This window comes from Aedes albopictus, chromosome 2 (genome assembly GCF_035046485.1).
Source record: "Aedes albopictus strain Foshan chromosome 2, AalbF5, whole genome shotgun sequence".
Classification (NCBI taxonomy): domain Eukaryota; kingdom Metazoa; phylum Arthropoda; class Insecta; order Diptera; family Culicidae; genus Aedes; species Aedes albopictus.
Genome location: NC_085137.1, coordinates 12,820,982 through 12,841,227, shown reverse-complemented (window position 1 = coordinate 12,841,227; position 20,246 = coordinate 12,820,982). Strand labels below are relative to the sequence as shown.

At 41.2% G+C, this 20,246-nt stretch overlaps 1 protein-coding gene across 1 annotated transcript; it reads left to right on the top strand.

Annotated features, from left to right (window-relative positions):
* The first annotated feature begins 1,896 nt into the window (after window positions 1–1,896).
* On the top strand, window positions 1,897–16,202 carry LOC109415445 (TBC1 domain family member 15). The gene is made up of 3 exons (XM_029864253.2): window positions 1,897–2,302; window positions 2,424–3,299; window positions 14,942–16,202. Exons 1-3 carry the CDS (start codon window positions 2,273–2,275, stop codon window positions 15,971–15,973), a joined length of 1,938 nt encoding a protein of 645 aa, XP_029720113.2. The 5' UTR covers window positions 1,897–2,272; the 3' UTR covers window positions 15,974–16,202.
* The last annotated feature ends 4,044 nt before the right edge of the window (window positions 16,203–20,246 follow it).

Below are 20,246 nucleotides of genomic sequence, written 5' to 3'. Positions count from 1 at the left end.
GATTCCGGTCGTGGCGTGACAGCCGGTATGTACTACGTGTTCCGGAGAGTTCAATAGTTTCGTGTCGTAGAATTATTCGGGACTGGGAAAAGTCAAAAGTGCCGAAACTCGTTGTTGTTCTCGCGTTTTGTCGTGTGCCGCTACCGCTACCAATTGTCCGGCAGACGCAGATTGGAAATTTAGCATCACGGGGATCATCAAGAATAACTTCGGACCGCACAAGCCAAATGGGTGAGAGCTTTCCAATATTCACCATATTCCATTCAGTATCATTATTTACATATTCCTATATTTCTCAATCATATTTAACACATATTTGGAGCGTTTGGTACGGTATGTCCACGCATCTCTCCTCCCCTGCAGATTCTAGAATTGCTTCGACGGAAAACAATCGTTTAAACTCGAGACAATTCGAAGAATCATCTTTGCGGAAAATACAACGCAGTAGGCCTGGCCGCTTTGACGCTTGCACCATATTATTGATATGCTGCAAGCCTCAATATTGTCAAGAAAAGTAATTGGGTCTAATCTAACCTGATTACTTTCCAGGATGCTTTCTCGTACTGGCTGCGTTTGTATTAGATTAGATTATTAGATTAGATTAGGTACATTTTATTGTTTGAAACCATTCATGTACCATACAATGTACAGTATATTTGAACCCACGTATCAGTATTTTGAACAATTCATTAACAATAAAGTGTATGGTTTTGCAAAAAAATATATATGGAGAAAAATATTTTTTTATATTGTTACGATACTTAACAACCTGTATAATATATTGTAAAAATCTTATTCACAATTCACGGTATGGTGTTTTACATTACATCTAATTGTTTTTGTATTTTTTATTTTTACAGTGTTGTCTATTGTAAAAATATGGTTCTAAATAGTACTGTTACAATACAACGTTCGGTTTTTCTACTGTATTTTTTATTCGGGATGTTTACTCTACTATCTATAATATCTCGCGTTACATTTGAAAAGGGCCTATCCCTAAAATGTAAACAAATCGATTTTGATACCTTTCCATAGCACCCCCCAACAGTAACATACTGTTCAAACATCACCCGCCTAACCGTTAATCTTATCAGAATAAACCCCACTTTCAAAACGGCCGATCATTGCTTTTTTCCCCAATCACTCATAAGCCCGTGCTCCAAATGGGCCAGTAACGGTAAAATTTTGTTTTCATTTGTTGGTCCTCTCGTTTAAAGGGCCGACAACCGAAAATTTTCCGAACGGCTCCCCGCCCGAGCGCCGAGAGAGAGAATTCTCTCTCTCAAAAACGGCCAAGCCTTGATACGATGTAAACAACGGACTCACTCGGGGGACCAATCCACGCTAAGAAAATTTTAGAAAGACTCACAATAAGGCGTACACCGGGTGAAACTTTCCAAATTAGCTTAACAAATTTATCTATAATTTTTCACACTTTTTTGATAATCTTTAATGCAAACTTGATTATTGAAGCATAGATACATCTATTCTTGTGTCATTAAAATGAAAAGCATGTTGAAAAATCCGAAAACTGTGAAATACGAATAGGAAATGTGATGGAAAATGTTCGCATCGATTTTTCTGAATGTTTACGTTCTAGGGATAGGCCCTTTTCAAATGTAACGCGAGATATGGATGATGAATGGTAAAAATGATCAAAAAATCAAGGAGTCACTAACGACTGACTGATAAATAACAACACTCTATTGTATTATGAAAAAAAATCCAATATTAAAAATATTAGAACACCAAACTTTTGCATTCAATAAAGAATATTTTTTCTAACTGCTGGTCACCCCCAACTCGTAAAAAAATCCCTGATGGCATCCCTGCTCGCATCGACTTTTTGATCGCTCAAACGTCAAGCGTCGCGACGGCGACGAACCCGTTGACAAAACAAAACGAGCACCAGACGAAAAAGGAATGAAAATATTTTGATTACGAAGTTCGTCCATTGTGTGTTGGAAGCGCGAACAAAACTAGTGAAAAACACTCCCATTTTGAGTATTGTGCAGCAGAAAATCTCATTATGGTGTGAACAGTCGCTAATTGGAACCGCCAAGTCGTGAAATTCGAACCAGTGAATAGTGCAAGTGGGTGCAATTCCAGTTGCTCCGATTTCGAAGGGCATTCGTCATCGCATCGCATCGGAGGAAAGGAGGAAGCAGCTGGTGGCGTGACTAATAAATTTCGCCTTTGCCTAGGAAGGTGTCATCAGCGTACGCTAGCTAACAAACTAGTGGAACACGGAACTATCAAACGCATCGAAACAATGGACAACGAAAATGAAAACGCATACGAGGTAAATTCCTGAATTAATGGATTAATGCCGAATGGTCAAATTTTGATGGCGATGGCCTTCAAGGACTTCCGTCGTCCATAGTAGTACTTTCACTAAACAATTCGTTTTATTCTATTTGCAGGAAATCTTCATTCAACATGGAGTCACACTGAAAAAGGCCAGTGCAAACTACATTTCGGCACTGAACACGGTCGGGGTGCTGCTGTTTGGCAAGTATAAGAAGGGAAATGTCCACTACTTTGAGTGGAAGATGTCGGAGACGTGCGAAATCGTGGACACCGACAGCCAGGACAGCGATTGGTCTCTGGTGCACACAACGGCCACTCCCGACGGCAAATCCTCGGATGATTCCGGCAGCTCGGAAAACGATTCCCAGAAGAACGCCAAAATCACCATCAGGGTGTTCTTCCGGGAGCTACGAGGCATCGAATTCCACAACACGGAACTCCGCCTATACAATCAGGATGCGAACAACAAACTCGTCGTTCACAGTGTTTACCTCTTCAATCATGTCTCGCCTGTCGGTTTCGTGGATTTCCTGGAGCGGAAGCGATTAATACGCCGGAGTTCCCGCCGGAAGTATTTCTACCACTGCTTGGAGGAAACCGACAGCGACAAACTGCAGAAATCCTTCTCTGAGCTCAACATAGAGGACATTACCAGCCGGCCACGGGCCACCAACCCCTACTACGAATTGGTGTCCCGATTTGCCGGAGTCCACCAGCAGTTTATGCCTTCGAGCAGACGAGCGGAAGCGGTGCGGACGCGACCGTCTCCTCCGAAACAGCAGGAGGAGGACGAGGCAGCCGGAAACAGTGAGCCCCAGGACGGGGCTAGCAACAGTCAGAATAGCAACGAGGCGGAATGTAGAAAATTGGCACCCAGGCCGGATGTGCATCGGGCCGAGCCGTTAGATGCTAAAAAGTGGGCAGAGTTCCGAGCAGCTGATGGATCCATCACCGAACCGAATCGGGTTAAGGAGATTATCTTCCGAGGGGTAAGCTATACGTATGGACTAGAGATCTTTATTTAGGAATGTTTGAATAGGTATAGGGTTCAGTACGGTTGTAAAAAAGCACCATGCCTCGGCTGTTCGAGCCCGTAAGAAGTTGATCATCCATAGGGCAGCGAGCCACTTGGGCAGTGGCCGGTATTTTGGGCACCTTTATCTATAAATCAGTCAATTCCAAAACGGTAGTAGTCAATTCCAAACAGTAGATAGCTCTGTAGTGTAGTCTCACTCAATTGTCCAATAATAGCACTACGGATCGCCTGTGCCGGTGGTAAGAGTCCACTAATCAGGTGACCCCCAATTCATGGTGTGATGCGGCTTTCTGCTTACCGTGCCTAGGAATGAATGGCTAGAGAGGGGTCTGATCAAATCCTAACCGCTAACGGAGCCTGTGGAGAACCAGGGCACCCTCCACAGCTAAGTGGCTTTAGTCCAAGAACTTTACTTTCGTAAGGGCAATTTCTATCTAGGCAACCTTATGCATCCGGTGTTTGCTAACTTTCAGTAAAAACGAAATGCCAAACTCGCGTGTCATGCCTCGAGCCTGTGTGCTTGTCAACAACGCAATGGTCCATCATTTTTACCTTCAATTTGCTCTAACGTAGTCAAATCTTAACCGATTTTAATTCTCTTGGCACGGTTGGATCGGGATTTCCTAGTTCTGATGGTCCAAATATGGATTGGATTGGCCAAGTGGTTCCGAAGATATTCCGGATTCCGTTGGGGTAATAGATTATCTTGGACCAGAGAATTCTCGAATTTGTCATCTGCTTAATTATTTTCACATTATTTCTAGGCCATTTATCCTACAAAAACTCGGTAAAAAGTTTCGACAATATCCGGAAGCCTTCACGAACTCTCTGGGAACCACCTGGCCACGTTACAGATTCCACGCGCCCAGGGAAGTTACCAAATACCGACCTGAGCCAAACCCCAGCTTGCGACCTATCAAACTTCATGAATTTTAAATGCCACCTTGTCGGTGGCAATTAAGTACAACTTTTCTATGTGAAACCGCTTGGCCATGTTCCTGAAGTTCCTTCAGGAATTCTTTTGAATGTTCCTTCAGAAATACCATTGAGGTTCCTTCCCGAAATCCTCTGAAAGTTCTGTCAAAAATTTCACTGGAGGCTTCTTCAGAAATTCCTTTGAATGCTGCTCCAGGAATTTCTCTGGAACTTCTTTTGGTAATTCTTCTGGATTACTTCAAGAATTACTAAAGAACTTCCAGAGAAATTCATGAAAAAAACATTCAAAGGAATCTCTCCAGAGGAATTCCTGACGAAATTTCCAGTGGAATTCCTGAAGGAACTTCCAGAGGAATTCCTGAAGAAATTTTATGGTCAATTCCTGAAGGGCTTTCAGAGGAATTCCTGAAAGAACATCCGGTGAAACTTCCTGATGAATTCCTGAAGGAACTCCCAGAAGAAGAGGAATTCCCGAAGAACACTCCAGAGCAATTCCCGAAGGAAATTCAAGAGAAATTCCCGAAGAAAACTCCAGAGGCATTCCCGAAGGAAATTTCAGAGGAATTTCCGAAAGAAATTCCAGAGGAATTCCCGAGGAGCTTTTAAAGAAATTTCCGAAGGAAATTCCAGAGGAATTCCCGAAGGATATTCCAGAGCATGGTTTCCAAACTGTGGGTCGCGACCCCGCAGGGGGGTCGCTGGCCTTCATTCAGAGGGTCGCGAGGGACAGTTAAATATTTTACTGTAACAGAGATCAAATGAGGGAATTTCTATGGGGGGTCGCGAAAGCTACATCTGCTGGCAATAGGGGGTCGCGCGACCTGAAAGTTTGGGAACCTATGTTCCAGAGGAATGCGCGATGGAAATTCCAGAGAAATTGTCGAGGAAAATTCAAGAAGAATTTTTGGAGGAAATTCCAGAGGAACTCCCGAAGGAACTTCCAGAGAAATTCCCAAAGGAAATTCCAGAGAATTTCCTTATGAATTCTTTCAAGACCACCTTCAAAAAATCCTTCAGGTATTTCTGCAGGAACTTTTCCAAGGATTCTTTCGGGAATTTGTCAAAGGACTTATCCAGGAACTGCTCCTTCGTGAACCTGTTTCATGGGCATCTTGCAGGGATAGTGATTGTTTCAGGGCAAGGGCGTAGCCAGCTTTTCGGCCAGGGGGGGGCGAGCACCCTTACACTGAAAACCACTTTGCAGTAACAAGGAGTTCAAATACTTCATCATTAAAAAAAATAAAAGTGAAGTATAAAAAATGGGTGATTAACAGGAATGGTTCAATGGAAGAATCATATTTGATATTGCTTCAGGAATTTCTTAACAAATGCCATCATGAATTTGAATTTATCCAGCAGTTTCTCCAGAAATTTCTTTAATATTTTTCCAGGTTATTTTAATGTAGATATTCCAGCAGAAATTACCTTCGGAAAACTTGCAGTAATTCCGTTGAGAATACCTTCAGAAATTTCTTCAAAAACTCCTCCAGAAGTTTTATTACGAATTTTACCATGCATTCTTTTGAGAATTTCCCCAGTAATTCTTTACAAATATCATTCTTAATTCCACCAGAAATCCGTTTGAGAAGCTCCAGAAAATACTTTAAGAATTTATCTGGGAATTCTTTCAAAAATTCCAATCAAACTAAGAATAGAGGAATACCCTAAGAAATTTTTGGAGAAATTTCTTCGAAAAATCCTTTAATGAATTCCTTCGGAATTATCGGAAAAAAATCTTTGAAAATTTCTAAAGGAATTCCTTCGGAAATTCCTGGAGGAATATCTTTGGAAGTTGCTAGAGGAATGCATTCAGAAATTTTTAAAGGAATGAATTAAAAAATAATTTCAGGAATTTATTTCGAAAATCCTTGAGGTATTCCACCGGAAATTCCTTGACAAATTCTTCAGAAATTTCTTGAGGAATTCCTTCATTTCTAAAGCTCCTTGAGAAATTCCATAAGACGTCGAGAGTTCTTCTACGATTTCTTTTAGAAGATTCTTCGGGAATCCCTTGAGGAATTTCTTTGAAAAAGATTTAGAATATTCCTTGAGGAACTCCTTCGGAGTTTTCGTGAGGAATTCTTCCGAAAATTCCTTGAAGAATACCTTCAAAAATTCTTGGAGGAATTCATCCGGAAATTTCTGTGAGAATTGCTTCCCAAATTCCTGAAGCAATTTTTTCGAAAATATTGAAAAAATTCCACTAAAAGTCTCATGCGATATCCCTTCTGAAATTCCATAAGGAATTTCTTTAAAAATCTTTCAAAACTTCCTTGAAAAAATATTTCGGAAATTCCTGAAGAAATGCTTTTTGTGATTTTTTATTTCCTAGAGGAACTCATTCGGAAATTCTTTGAAGAATTCCTTTAAAAAAGCCTTGATAAGGAAAATTCGGAAATTGTTAAAGGAGTTCGTTTGGATTTTTTTGACGTATGTCTGAAATGTCTTATGGAATACCTTCGGAAATTTCGTGAGAAATTGTTTGATAAGTTCGTTGAGGAATTTTTTCGTTTTTTTTTTATAAATCTTTCTCAAGGAATTCCAGCGAAAGATCCTTGAGAAGTTTCTTCGGAAATTCCTCAAGAAATTCCTTCAAAAATGTATTGCGGAACTCCTACGAAAACTTGAGAAACTTCTTCAAACATTCCTTCAGAAACACGTTTGGGGATTATGTGAGAAAATCCTAAGGAAATTTTTTAAGGACAACCGTCAAAAATTTTTGGAGGAATTCATTCGGAAATTTTTGGAGGTATTTCAAGGCCAATCCATAAGAAATTTCTTTGGAAATTCCGGGAGGGATTTCTTTGGAAATTCGTAGAGTGCTTCGGAAATTCAGGAGAAATTCCTTTGAAAATTCCAGGAGAAATTTCTTTGAAAATTCCTGGAGGAATTCCTACGGAAATTCCTGGACAAACTCCTCCGGAAACTCATGGAGGAATTCTTCGGGAAAATCCTGGATGAATTCCCTCGGAAATTCTTGGAGGAATTCCTTCGTGAATTCGTTGAGGATTTCCTTCGGGAATTCCTGGAGGAATTCCTTCGGAAATACCTGGAGAAATTCCTTCCTGAAATTTATGGAGGAACTCCTTCGGAAATTCATGGAGGAATTCCTTTAGAAAATCCTTGAGCGATTCCTTCGCAAAAGTCCTGGAGGAATTCCTTCTGAAATTTATGGAGAAACTTCGTGAAGGAATTCCTGGAGAAATTCTTTCGAAAATTCCCGGTGGAATTCTTTCGGACATTCATGAAAGAATTCCTTCCGAAATTCCGGCAGGAAATCCTTTGAAAATTCTAGGTGAAATTCCTTTGAAAATCCCTGGAGGAATTCCACCAGAAATTACTGCAGAATTCCCTCGGAAATTCCTGGAGGAATTCCTTCGGAAATTGTTGGAAGATTTCCTTCGAAAATTCCTGAAGGAATTCCTTCGGAAATTTATGAAGGAATTCCTTCGGAAATTCCAGGAGGATTTCCTTCGGAAATTGCATAAGGAATTTCTTTGAAAATTCCTGGAGGATCTCCTTTGGAAATTCCTGGAGGATTTCCTCCGGAAATTTCTGAAGAAATTCATCCGGAAATTCATGGAAGAATTTCTCAGAAAATTCCTGGAGGAATTTCTTTGAAAATTCGTGAAGGAATTTCTTCAGAAATTCGTGAATGAATTCTTTCGGAAAATTTCTGGAGCAATTCCTTCGGAAAATCATGGAGGAACTCCTTCGGTATTTCCTGGAGGAATTCCTCCGGAAATTCCTCGAGGAATTTCTTCGGAAATTCGTGAAGGGATTCCGTCGGAAAATTTCTGGAGGAATTCCTTTGGAAATTCATGTAGGAATTCCGTCGGAAAATTCTTTAGAAATTCCTTCGCAAAATTCCTGGAGGAATTCATTCGGAAATTCATGGAGGAATTCCTTCGGAAATTCATGGAGGAATTCCCTCGGAAATTCCAGGAGGACTTCCTTTAAAAATTCCAAGAGGAATTCTTTTGAAAATTCCTAGAAGAATTTCTTCGGAAATTCTTGGATGAATTCCTCCGGAAATTCCTCGAGGAATTTCTTCGGAAATTCGTAGAGGAATTCCGTCGGAAAATTTCTGGAGGAATTCCTTCGGAAATTCATGGAGGGATTTCTTCGGACATTCATGAAGGAATTCCTTCGGAAATTCCAGGAGGAAATCCTTTGAAATTTTCAAGAGGTATTCCCTTGAGGAAATTCCTAGAGTAATTCCTCCAGAAATTTGTGGAGGGATTTTTCCGAAATTTCCTGGAGGATTTTCCTCGGAAATTCCTGGAGGAATTGCAACGGAAATTCCTGGAGGAATTCTCTCGGAAATAAATGGAGAAATATATTTGGAAAATCCTGAAGGAATTCCTTCGCAAAATTCCTGGTGGAATTACATCGGAAATTCATTCCTTTGGAAATTTCCAATGGAATTTCTCCAGGAATTTCCGACAGAATTTCTCCTGGAATTTCTGAAGGAATTCTTCCTGGAATTAAAAAAAAATCCTTCAGAAATTTCCAAAAGAGTTTTTCCAGGAATTTCCGAAGGAATTTCCAAAGGAATTCCTCCAGGAATTTCCAATGGAATTCCTCCGGGAATTTTAAAGGAATTCCTCCAAGAATTTCCGAAGGAATTCCTCCAGGAATTTCCGAAATAACTGCTCCACGAATTTCAGAAGGAATGCATCCAAGTGATTCCGGAAGGATTTCTCCAGGAATATCCGAAGAATTTCCCCTAAGGATTTCCGAAAGAATTCCTGCAGGAATTTCCAAAAGAATTCCTCCATGAATCATCAAACGAATTCGTCCAGCAATTTCCGAAGGAATTCCTCCCGGAATTTCCGAAAGAATTCCTCCAGGAATTTTTGAAGGAATTCCTAACGGAATTTGTGAAGGAATTCCTCCATGAATTTTCGAGGGAATTCCTCTTGGAATTTCCAGAAATAAAATCCAAAAAGACTTTCCGAAAAAATTTCTCCAGGAATTTCCGAAGGAATACCTCCAGGAATTTCTGAAGGAATTCCTCCAGGAATTTCCGAAAGAATACCTCTAGGAATTTCCGAAGGAATTCTTCCAGTAATTTCCGAAGAAATTATTCCATCAATTCCCGAAGGAATTCCTCCTGGAATTCCCAAAGGAATTCGTCCAGTAATTTTCGAAGGAATTCCTCCAGGAGTCATGAAAAGCATTCCTCTAAGAAGTTTAGAATGTTTTTTTTTTCCAGGAATGTCCTAAGGAATTCATCGAAGGATTTTCTCAGGAATTTCTCTATAGATTTCTGAAAGAATTCCTCCAGAAATTTCCGAAGGTTTCATCCAAAATTTTTCGAGAGAACTCCCCTTGGAATTTCCGAAGGAATTCCTCCAGAAATTTCCAGAAATTTCTGTACGAATTCCTTCAGGAATTTCCGAAGGAACTCCTTCAGGAAATTCCGAAGGAATTCTTCCAGGAATTTGTGAAGGGATTCCTCCAAGAATTTTGGAAGGAATCCCTTCTGGAATTTTATTAGGAATTCCTCCAGGATTTTTTGAAAGAATAGCTTCAGGAATTTCCGAAGCAATTCCTCCCGGAATTACCGAAAAAATTCCTCCAGGAATTCCTAAAGAAATTCCTTCTGGAATTTCCAAATGAATTTTTCCAAGAACCTCCAAAGGAATTCGTCCAGCAATTTCCGAAGGAATTCCTCCCGGAATTTCTGAAAGAATTCCTCCAGAAATTTCCGAAAGTATTCATCCAAGATTTTTCGAAGTGCCTCGCCAAAGAATTTTCGATGGAATTCCTCCTGTAATTTCCGAACGAAGTCCTTCAGGAATTTCCGATGGAATTTCTCCAGAAATTTCCGAAGGAATTCTTCCAGGATTTTGCGAAGGGATTCCTCCAAGAATTTTGGAAGGAATTCCTCCAGGAATTTTCAATGGAATTCATCCAGCAATTTCCGATGGAATTCCTTCAGGAATTAGCGAAAGAATTCCTCCAGGAATTCCTAAAGGAATTTCTCCTGGAATTTCCGAATGAATTCCTCCGGGAATCTCCGAAGAAATTCGTCCAGCAATTTCCGAAGGAATTCCTCCCGGAATTTCCAAAAGAATTCCTTTAGGATTTTTCGAAGAAATTTTGCTAGAAATTTCCGACGGTATTCCTCCAGGAATTTCAAAAAAAAAATCTAAAAAGAATTTCCGAAAAAAATCCTCCAGGAGTTTCCAAAAGAATTCGTCCAGCAATTTCCGAAGGAATTCCTCCAGTAATTGCCGAAGAAATTATTGCAGGAATTTCCAAAGAAATTCCTCCAGCAATTTCCGAAGGAATTCTTCCCGGAATTTCCGAAAGAATTCCTCCAGGAAATCCTAAAGGAATTCCTCCTGGAATTCCAAAGGAATTCGTCCAGCAATTTCCGAAGGAATTCCTCCCTAAATTTCTGAAAAAAATCCTCCAGGAATTTCCGAAAGAATTCCTCCTGGAATTTCCGAAGGATTCCTGCAAGAATTTCCAAAAAAAAATCCAAAAGCATTTCCGAAAAAGATCCTCCACGACTTTCCGAAGGAATTCCTCCAGAAATTTTCAATGACATACGTCCAGCAATTTCCGAAGGAATTCCTCCAGGAATTTCCAAAAGCATTCCTCCAGGAAGTTTGGGATTATTTTGTCCAGGAATTTCGTAAGGAATTCACCTAAGGATTTCCTCACGAATTTCTCTGTGGATTTCTGAAAGAATTCCTCCAGGAATCTCCAAAGGTATTCATCCAAGATTTTCCCAAGGAACTCCCCACGGAATTTTCGAAGGAATTCCTCCAGGAATTTCCGAAGGAATCCTTCAGGAATTTCCGAAGGAATTTCTTCAGGAATTTCCGAAGGAATACACTCAGGAATTTTCAAAGATATTCCTTCAAGAATTTCCGAAGGAATTCCTGCATACATTAAAAAAAATACGAGGATGCAGAAGAATTTTATTTTTACTAGTCAAAAACAGCTCTGATCATCTATGTTTCTCGGTTAAGTTAGAATATAGTTGCTCGGTCAGGGGGGGGGCACGGCCCCCCCCTGTTCCCCCCCTGGCTACGCCCTTGTTTCAGGGTTTGTTCCAAGAAATGCTTCAGGAATTCCTCCCACGATTCCTTCAGAAATTTTTACAGATACTTCTGCAAGGATGCATCGATAAATTCTTCCAGGCTTCCTTCATTGATTCATGGATTGCTCCAGAGATTTTTTTCAAGAATCCCTTAAGGGTTTCACCAGATATTCTTCCGGGAAATTCTCCTAGGATATCTTTACAGGTTCCTCCAGTGATTATTTCAGTGCTTTTTTCGAGGATTCCTTCAGAAATTTCTCCAGGGATTACCAAAGGGATGTCAACAGAGATCCTTTTAGGTATTTCTATAAATGTTCCTTCAGAAATTATTCTATATAATCCTTTAAAAATTCCACTAGAGATTGCTCCAATAATTCAATCTGGAATAATTCCAAGTATTTCATCAGGAATATCTTCCAGAGACCCTTTCAGAAATTTTTTACCAGATGTTATCTAAAAATTATTCCAGGGATTTCTTAAACATTGTACAAAACATTCAAAGATTCCAACAATAATTCATCCAGAAATTATTGCAGACATGGATTCCTTTAAATTTTTTTTTTCTAGGTATTCCTACAGAAATTCGTTCAGGAATTTGTTAAGAAAGCTTTCCTGAGTTTCTAAGAGTTTGCTTCCGGGATTCTTGATGAGAATTCCTCCAAGTTTTCCTCGAAGAGTTCCTCCAGGGATTCTTCCGGGAATTTCTTCTGTGATTCAGAAACAACTCCAGGAATTAATCCAGTACTTCCTCCAGAAAATGTATAGGGGTTTTCTTAGGAATTCCTCTTCTTATGATTCCTTCAGAATTTCTCCAAGTGTTCCATCTGCGATTTCTCCAGGAATTGTTCAAGGGATTCTTCCACGAATTTCACAAGATTCCTCTGGGGATCCCTACAGGCATTCCTCTATGATATACTCCAGGGATTCTATAAGGAATTCTCCTGAATTACTCCACTAAGGCTTCGCTCAGGAATTTCTTCCTCTTGAAATTGCTTCCGAAATTCCTTCTGGAGATTCTTCAGGAATTGCTCTAGGGACTTCTTCAGGATCTGCTTCGGGGATTTCTTCACAAACGCTTTTAAGGATTTCTTCAGAATTTCTCCAAGAATTGATTGATTGATTTGTCTTTATTAGAGAGACTTTCAGCCCTTGGCTGGTTCTCCAAGAATTCCATCAATGAATTCTTCAGGAATTGTTTCTATTATTCCTCTACGAATTCCTTAAGAGATCCCTCCTGAAATTCCGCCAAAAATTCCTCTGGACATTCCTTCAGGAATCCCTACAGGTATTCCTCTGCGATATCCTTCAGGGATCCATCAAAGAATTGCTACATACAGGAATTCTTTCAGGGATTCCTCCAAAAATTCCTCCAAGGTTTCCTCCATGTATTCCTTCAGGGCTTCCTTCTGGTATTCCCTTTAGAGATTCCTTCAGGAATTGCTTCAGGAATTTTTTTAAGAATTCCACCATGAATTCTCCTAGGAAATCCAGGAGAATAATCCTAGGAAATTATCCACAAATTCAGCAAAAGAATTCCTCCAAAGATTTTTCCGGAGACTCCCACAGGAATTCCTCCAATAATGGGGCACGTTCGGTGTAGTACTAGATTTGTAATAATGAGCTGAATTTTTGTATGGTGAGAAGGTCAATTCTCCGTTTCTGCAATAAAATGGTGCAAAAAGCGTGGGTATTATGATTCCTTGCTTAATTTGATGCTATTTGAGCAAAACATGGGATAACTATGTTGTTTATGTTGCAAGAAATGGAGAAAACAACAACACTGTTGCCCAAAGTGTTGCTCAAACAGCATCAAATTAGACAAGGAATCATAATGCCCACGCTTTTTGCATCATTTTATTGCAGAAACGGAGAATTGACCTTCTCACCATACAAAAATTCAGCTCATTACTACAAATCTAGTACTTCACCGATCTGTCCTATTCAAGCATTCTTCCAAGAATTCCGCGAGGAATTCTCCAAGACATTCTTCCAGGGATTCCGCCTTGGATTCTTGCAGCGATTCCTCCAGGAATTCCTCCAAATAATCTTCCAGGAATCGCTTCAGGGACTCCTCCAGGAGTTCTTCCAGGAAATTCTCCTGGGATTGCTTCAGAAATTCTACCTGAAATCCCTCCAGAAATTCATGCGGGCATTCCTCCAGGAATTTTTCAATAATTCTAGACATTCCTCCAGGGATTCTTCCAGCAATTCCCACAGGCACACCTCTAGGAATTCCTCCAGGATTTTATCCAGGAATTGTTCCAGGACATCCTTCAGAAATTATGTCAGCAATTCCAGCTAGGGATTTTTTCAAAGATTCTTCCAGGAAATTCTTTAGGAATACCTTCAGGATTTTTTAAGGGATTTCTCAAGGAAATGCTTCAGGGATACTTTTTTTTCAGGGATTTTCCCAGAGATTTCTCCAGGAAAACCTCCCAAAACTCCTCTGAAGATTTCTTCAGGAATTCTTCCAGGGATTGCTCCAAGAATTCCTTCAGGGATTACGCCAGGAATTTGTCCAGAAATTCCTCCAGGACGTGCTTCTAGATACGTGCGTATTTCCGCCATGTTGTTTTGGTTACGAATGTCAACTGATTCCTTCAATGATTTCTTCAAGAATTTCTCCAAAGATTCCTTCAGAAATTTTTTTGATTTCTTTTATAAATTCTTAAAGTGATTTCTTTAGAATTTTTTCTATGGGTTCCTCCCAGAATACCTCCAGGAATTTCTCTAGAAATTCATTCAAGAAGTCCTCCAATAATTTATTTTTTCTAGGAATTCCTCGAGAAATTTCTTCAGAAATTTCGCTAGGGATTCCTCCCAGAATAAATTCTTGATGCTCCAGATATACTTGAAGTGATTATTGATGCCTGGACTCACAATGCAAAATGGTCATTAGCAGAGAAAGCTCTCAGTTAAAAACTGTAGAAAACTGAGAAGCAGGCTTCGTCCCAATGAGGACATTACACCAAGAAAAAAAAAGAACAATAGGAAGCAAGCAGCTGCGGTTATGCTAAAGTGCCGGTAGTGGCGCTTTTCTGATAAATGCGGTAAACGTGATAACAGTGTAAACAAGCTGGAAAGTTTGCGCTACGGAATCATAGACGGCGCTCGTGTTCCGTGTGTTTTTCACATATACAGCGGCGCCGTCTGGCACTTATCCACTCGAAACATCATGCGCAACACGGGTGGAAAATGCCAGTCAGGAAAAAAGAAGTAAACAACTTGAAATTTGTATGGTGATGTAATCAATTCTCTGTTACTGCAATGAATCCAGAAGAAACGCGTAGGGATAATGATTTTGTTTCTAATTTGCAACTTTTTGCCCCAAGGCACAAATCGCTGCGATGCAGAACAAGTGCAAGCCAGCGATTTGTCCATACAAGGAAACTGATTTTACTTTCAATGTGGTGGCGCCATCTCTGAGAAAAACAAGCTTTGATTTCTTACTATTGGTCACACGGATTGGTATTCCGAATCTTTGCGCTTTAACTAAGTCATGCTCCTTCCTTTCCAATCCGCTGTTCATTATGCCTAACGACGATGTCTTCCTGTTTCAATTAAAGCCAAAACTAATCTTCATTCTCTCTCCAAACCAGGGTATCTGCAACGACATCCGACCCGAGGTTTGGAAGTACCTGCTCGGATTAGAACTCTGGGAGCACACCAATGCCGAACGGGTGGAACATCGAACCAGGAAAACCGAAGAATACTGCCTGATGAAGTTCCAGTGGGAATCGATCACCCCGATTCAGGAGAGCAACTTCACCGGTTACCGGGAACGAAAGTGTCAAATCGAAAAGGACGTAAAACGAACGGATAGGGCCTATGATTTTTTCGCAGGCGATGATAACCCGAATCTAGCCAAGCTGCAGGCTATTTTGATGACTTATGTGATGTACAACTTTGACTTGGGTTATGTCCAAGGAATGAGCGACCTGCTGGCGCCGATTTTGTGCCTGATGCAGAACGAGGCGGATAGCTTCTGGTGCTTTGTCGGATTTATGCAGAAAGTTTTCAGCAATTTCGATATCGATCAAAAGGGAATGAAACAACAGTTGGAATGCCTTCGGACGTTGTTGGCCTTCGTCAACGAGAAGCTCTACAAATACTTGACGGACAATCAGTCGGAGAACATGTACTTCTGCTTCCGGTGGCTGTTGGTATGGTTCAAGCGGGAATTCACCAACTCGGACATTATGCTGCTGTGGGAAGTTCTGTGGACTGACTTACCCTGTCCGAACTTCCATCTTTTCATCTGCGTGGCCATCCTGGATCAGGAGATGGACGTCTTCATCGACGGACAGTTCACATTCACCGAGATCCTCAAACACGTCAACGAACTATCTGGCCGACTGCATGTGACGGCCATCCTAGAGCAGGCCGAAAGCATCTACCTCCAGGTCAAGAACACACTAGAGGAGTCCAAGGAACCACTGGTAGAGCTGCGCAAGATCATCGGAGAGGAAGTGAGCCCGGATGGGGCTGGGGCGAGTACCGGTAGCGAAGAGGAAGACGACAGCTGTATGTCCATTGTGGGCGAGAAATCTTCGTCGGAAGAACAGGAACTGGCGATGCAGCGGAAGGTTGACGAGGCATGTGATTTATCGCTGAGCTTTGCGTTTTTCTAGGCTCGTAAGTGTACGTATATGTAGAGGTTTTTTTCGGGGAAATTTTCTTAACATGTTTGTTTCTAGAAATTCAAACTGAAATGACGCTATTAAAAGGATAATAATATCGGCAGTTGTAAAAATGTGTTTATATAATCGTACTTCTACCTTTTTAGGTTACATTTAAAACTACTTCTTTGCAAACTTTGTACAATTTCGTAGAATAAACATGATTATTCAGTTGTAACAAGGCTCTGCTTTATATGTATCTCACAATGATTCCCAAGGACTCCATTTCTTCTTAATTCTATTAAGTTTGTTAATCACTTCCAACTAATTAGTTGGGCTTCCGGAGGATTCCGGAGGAACCCAGACCGACCTAAAGTTTTCACGAATAAAGTGACCGGAACAACTCATACGGGGGTAAACTCAAAGGGGGTTTTCTTGTACGTTTACGCGGAGTGAAATGAAGTACGTCCTGCTTGTTCGATTGCACAGATTAAAAAAAAAGACCCTCTTCAGGCTTGTTTATTGACAAGAGTCTTCAGGCAGCAGTGCTGCCAGTTTTCTGCAGGTTATAATTATTGGTACAATAAAAGCTGAATACACGCTTACGTGTAACCAATCAAAATGTCTATGCAATATACATTAAATTCTTCTGGAAAATCGGGCCCTATAACTTCCTGACAGATCAACTAACTATGGTTTCATGAACGACTCGCACTAGTAAGCTACAATAAATGATTATTGCAGTTCGATTCCTAGTTCGATCCCAATCTAAGGCCTTTTCATAATTGACATATTTTAGTCTTTTTTGTGCCTATAATATACGAAAGCTTACAAAAGTTCTATGTAAAACTGTGTTAATAATATTGTTAAATATACCTTGAGCTTGAGTAAATACCGATCCTGGCGGCGGCTGGTTGAGGTATACCTACATAAAAACAATTCGTATTTAAAACAGGACAGCGCTACTCGACCTACTGTCTCTGGGCTATAACAGACTCTATATGACTCTATTCAACAGACTATGGGCAGCAATTCTTCAGCAGGCTTCATCCTCAAAGCCTATACATTCTTTGTTGTTGGTATTCAGATGTTCATCGAAATGCTGCATCCACCTTTCGGCCACCTGATGTTGGTCCGTAACGGTTGCGGAATGCGTTGAGCGTCTGGTAGAACTTCCAACCTTTTTTGATAACGGCACAGCAGTTCCATGTCTTCGAACTGCGTTTCTTAAGCTGCTAGTACACAGGGTCAAATATTTGTCCAAAAAGAAACCAATGCTCAAACATCGTGTTTGACTCGATCGAATTTTCATTAGTGTCAAACTGATGTTGTTTCTTGAGTTCTTTCCTTGTCAAATATTTGACCCTGTGTACTACTGGCCTTATAGACTACGTTTTTTTCTACAAAGAGATGAGTCTGCTGCTTCTGCAACAGTGTGTAACATTGTGCGTTCTGTCGTGTTCCATGCTGCAATCAACATTGCGATCAAATCATTCTTTCGACTCCGTTCCACGTTGCCGATGGTGCTCTTGACTGCATTGTTGATGGCTACTTTGACTGTCCAGCAGTTCTCTAGAGAGGTCATGGAGTACGCTCTCGTCTGGTAACGGCTGTCTCGACCTCAAGATTCTGTGCGTGCGTATGTTGAGGCGAGAATCTCGCCGCGTGATTCAGGTGTTTCAGTCGCGCTAAGTCTTATCGAGGCGGCCTTCGGTACCGTGCATTGTTCGACCATCACCAGATAGCGGTCAAAGTTGATTTTAGCAAAATGTACTGATGTGGATTATATCGGACAAATATGATCGATTTGCAGTTTCGTCTACTATGGTGATCTCCATGTGTAACGGTAAGGTAGACTGTGTTGGTATAAGGTGCTACGAATGGCCATATTGTATGAGGTGCCAGTCGTAGGCCGTTTTCTTCTGTCGGCTGATGAGCTCTGAACATTCCGATCGTTTGTCTGGATTCCTCCTCCTGGTCTGTTAGTTCATTTAATTTATTTAGTTCAACATCAAATTCATGATGACACTGAATCAACAATTTGCCATAATAGGTACTCGGATTGCAGCTGCAGGCGTCGGTCACGCCCGACGCTCGTCAGATCACGTTCCACCTGGTCCGCCCGTCGTGCCCTCTGCGCTCCTTCTTGTACCAACCGGATGGATAGCAAACACCAACTTTGCAGGGTTGTTGTCCGGCATTCTTGCAACATGCCCTGCCCACCGTATCCGTCCAGCTTTAGCCACTTTCAGGATGTTGGGTTCATCGTAGAGTGCAGCGAGCTCGTGGTTCATCCTTCGGCGCCACATACCGTTCTCCTGCACGCCGCCGAAGATCGTCCTTAGCACACGTCGCTCGAAAACTCCGAGTGCTTGCAGGTCCTCCTCGAGCATCGGCCATATCTCGTGTCCGTAGAGAACCACCGGTCTTATTAGCGTCTTGTACATGGTACATTTGGTGCGGGGCGAATCTTTTTTGACCGCAGTTTCTTCTGGAGCCCGTAGTAGGCACGACTTCCACTGATGATGCGCCTTCGTATTTCACGGCTCACGTTATTGTCAGCCGTAAGCAAGGAACCGAGGTAGTCGAATTCTTCTACCACCTCGAAAGTATCCCCGTCTATCGTAACATTGCTGCCAAGGCTTGTCCTGTCTCGCTCAGTCCCACCTCCCAGCATGTACTTTGTCTTAGCCGTATTCACCAACAGTCCGACCTTTGCTGCTTCACGTTTCAGGCGGGTGTACAGTTCTGCCACCGTTCCAAATGTTCTAGCAATAATAGTCATGTCATCTGCAAAACAGACAAATTACCCATGGTCTTAGCCTGACGAAAGAACAAAAAAAAAACAGACAAATTGGCCGGATTTCGTGAAGATCCTACCTCGGCTGTTGAGCCCGGCTCGTCGCATAACACCTTCCAGGACGATGTTGAATAAGAGGGCAGGAAAGTCCATCACCTTTTCGTAGTCCCCGTTGAGATTCGAATGAACTGGATAGTTCACCCGAAATCCTTACGCTGTTCTGCACACCGTCCATCGTTGCTCTTATCAGTCTGGTAAGCTTCCCGGGAAAGCTGTTCTCGTCCATGATTAGCTCTGTGCGGTCGATGTACAGGTGGTGCGTTGGGACCTGGTATTCACGGCATTTCTGGAGGATTTGCCGTACGGTGAAGATCTGATCCGTTGTCGACCCGTCGATGAAACCGGCTTGGTAACTTCCCACGAACTCATTTACTTTAGGTGAAAGACGACGGAAGATAATCTGGGATAGCACTTTGTAGGCGGCATTTAAAATGGCGATCGCTTGAAAGTTCTCACACATTAACTTCCCGCATAAATCAAAACCACACCAAAACAACACCAGTTATGGTTTATGGTCCATCCTCAACCATAATCAAAATGGTACACTCGACCGTAAGACGACCATTGCTGAATAATGTTCTGACTGTAATGAGTGATGTTTTTGAAGATCCGACCATACGAACAACGGGTCGTTAAGAATGTTTACCGTTTCAAAATGGCATTTTTTTCATAGAAATTTGATTCGCTCACCGTAATGAAAGCATATCCAATATGGTTGAAAAATTTACTACTGGAAAGTTGGAACTATGGTACGATAACAATATTACAATAACAAACAACAGTACGTGGTGTGGTTAGCAATGGATTTTGTTTTTTCTTCATTTTGTAAAAAAAAATATATTAAAACACCCTTTCGTCGAATCATTTTATAAATTTATTAAAAATATCACAGACAAGCCTTAAATACATAAAGGCTCAACATATTCTCTGGCAACTGATAACACTCTACACAATATTCTTATAAATTTCTTCAATTTCACTGAAACAAAAGTCGAGCTGTTTGGAATCGACGGCTAAACAGGCGATGAAGAAAGGTTGAAATATGTTGGCGAAAGCCCTGCCGGATCAAGTGCCGGATACTTGTCTTATCGCTAATGCAGTTGCTCTCACGCGAACTCGCCAGGAAGGAACATCCCAAGGAACATCCAAGGATTTCTGCCGATCTGGTACTGGCGTGCACGATGCTCTTGCTGCTGCAAATTATTCAACATTTGTACATTTATGACTACCACTAACAATATAAAACACTTACCTCCACCTAGTTCACCATCACTGCTTGTGCCAAAATTATTCTTTAAGCTTATTATCAACTAAAAACACGAAGCAAATTTCCGTAGGAAAGATTTTTTTGTAAACAAAACATGGCTGCCAATTTTTCTGTGCGTGATGGGTTGGCAGACCGATGTCGGGAACGAACATCAAAAG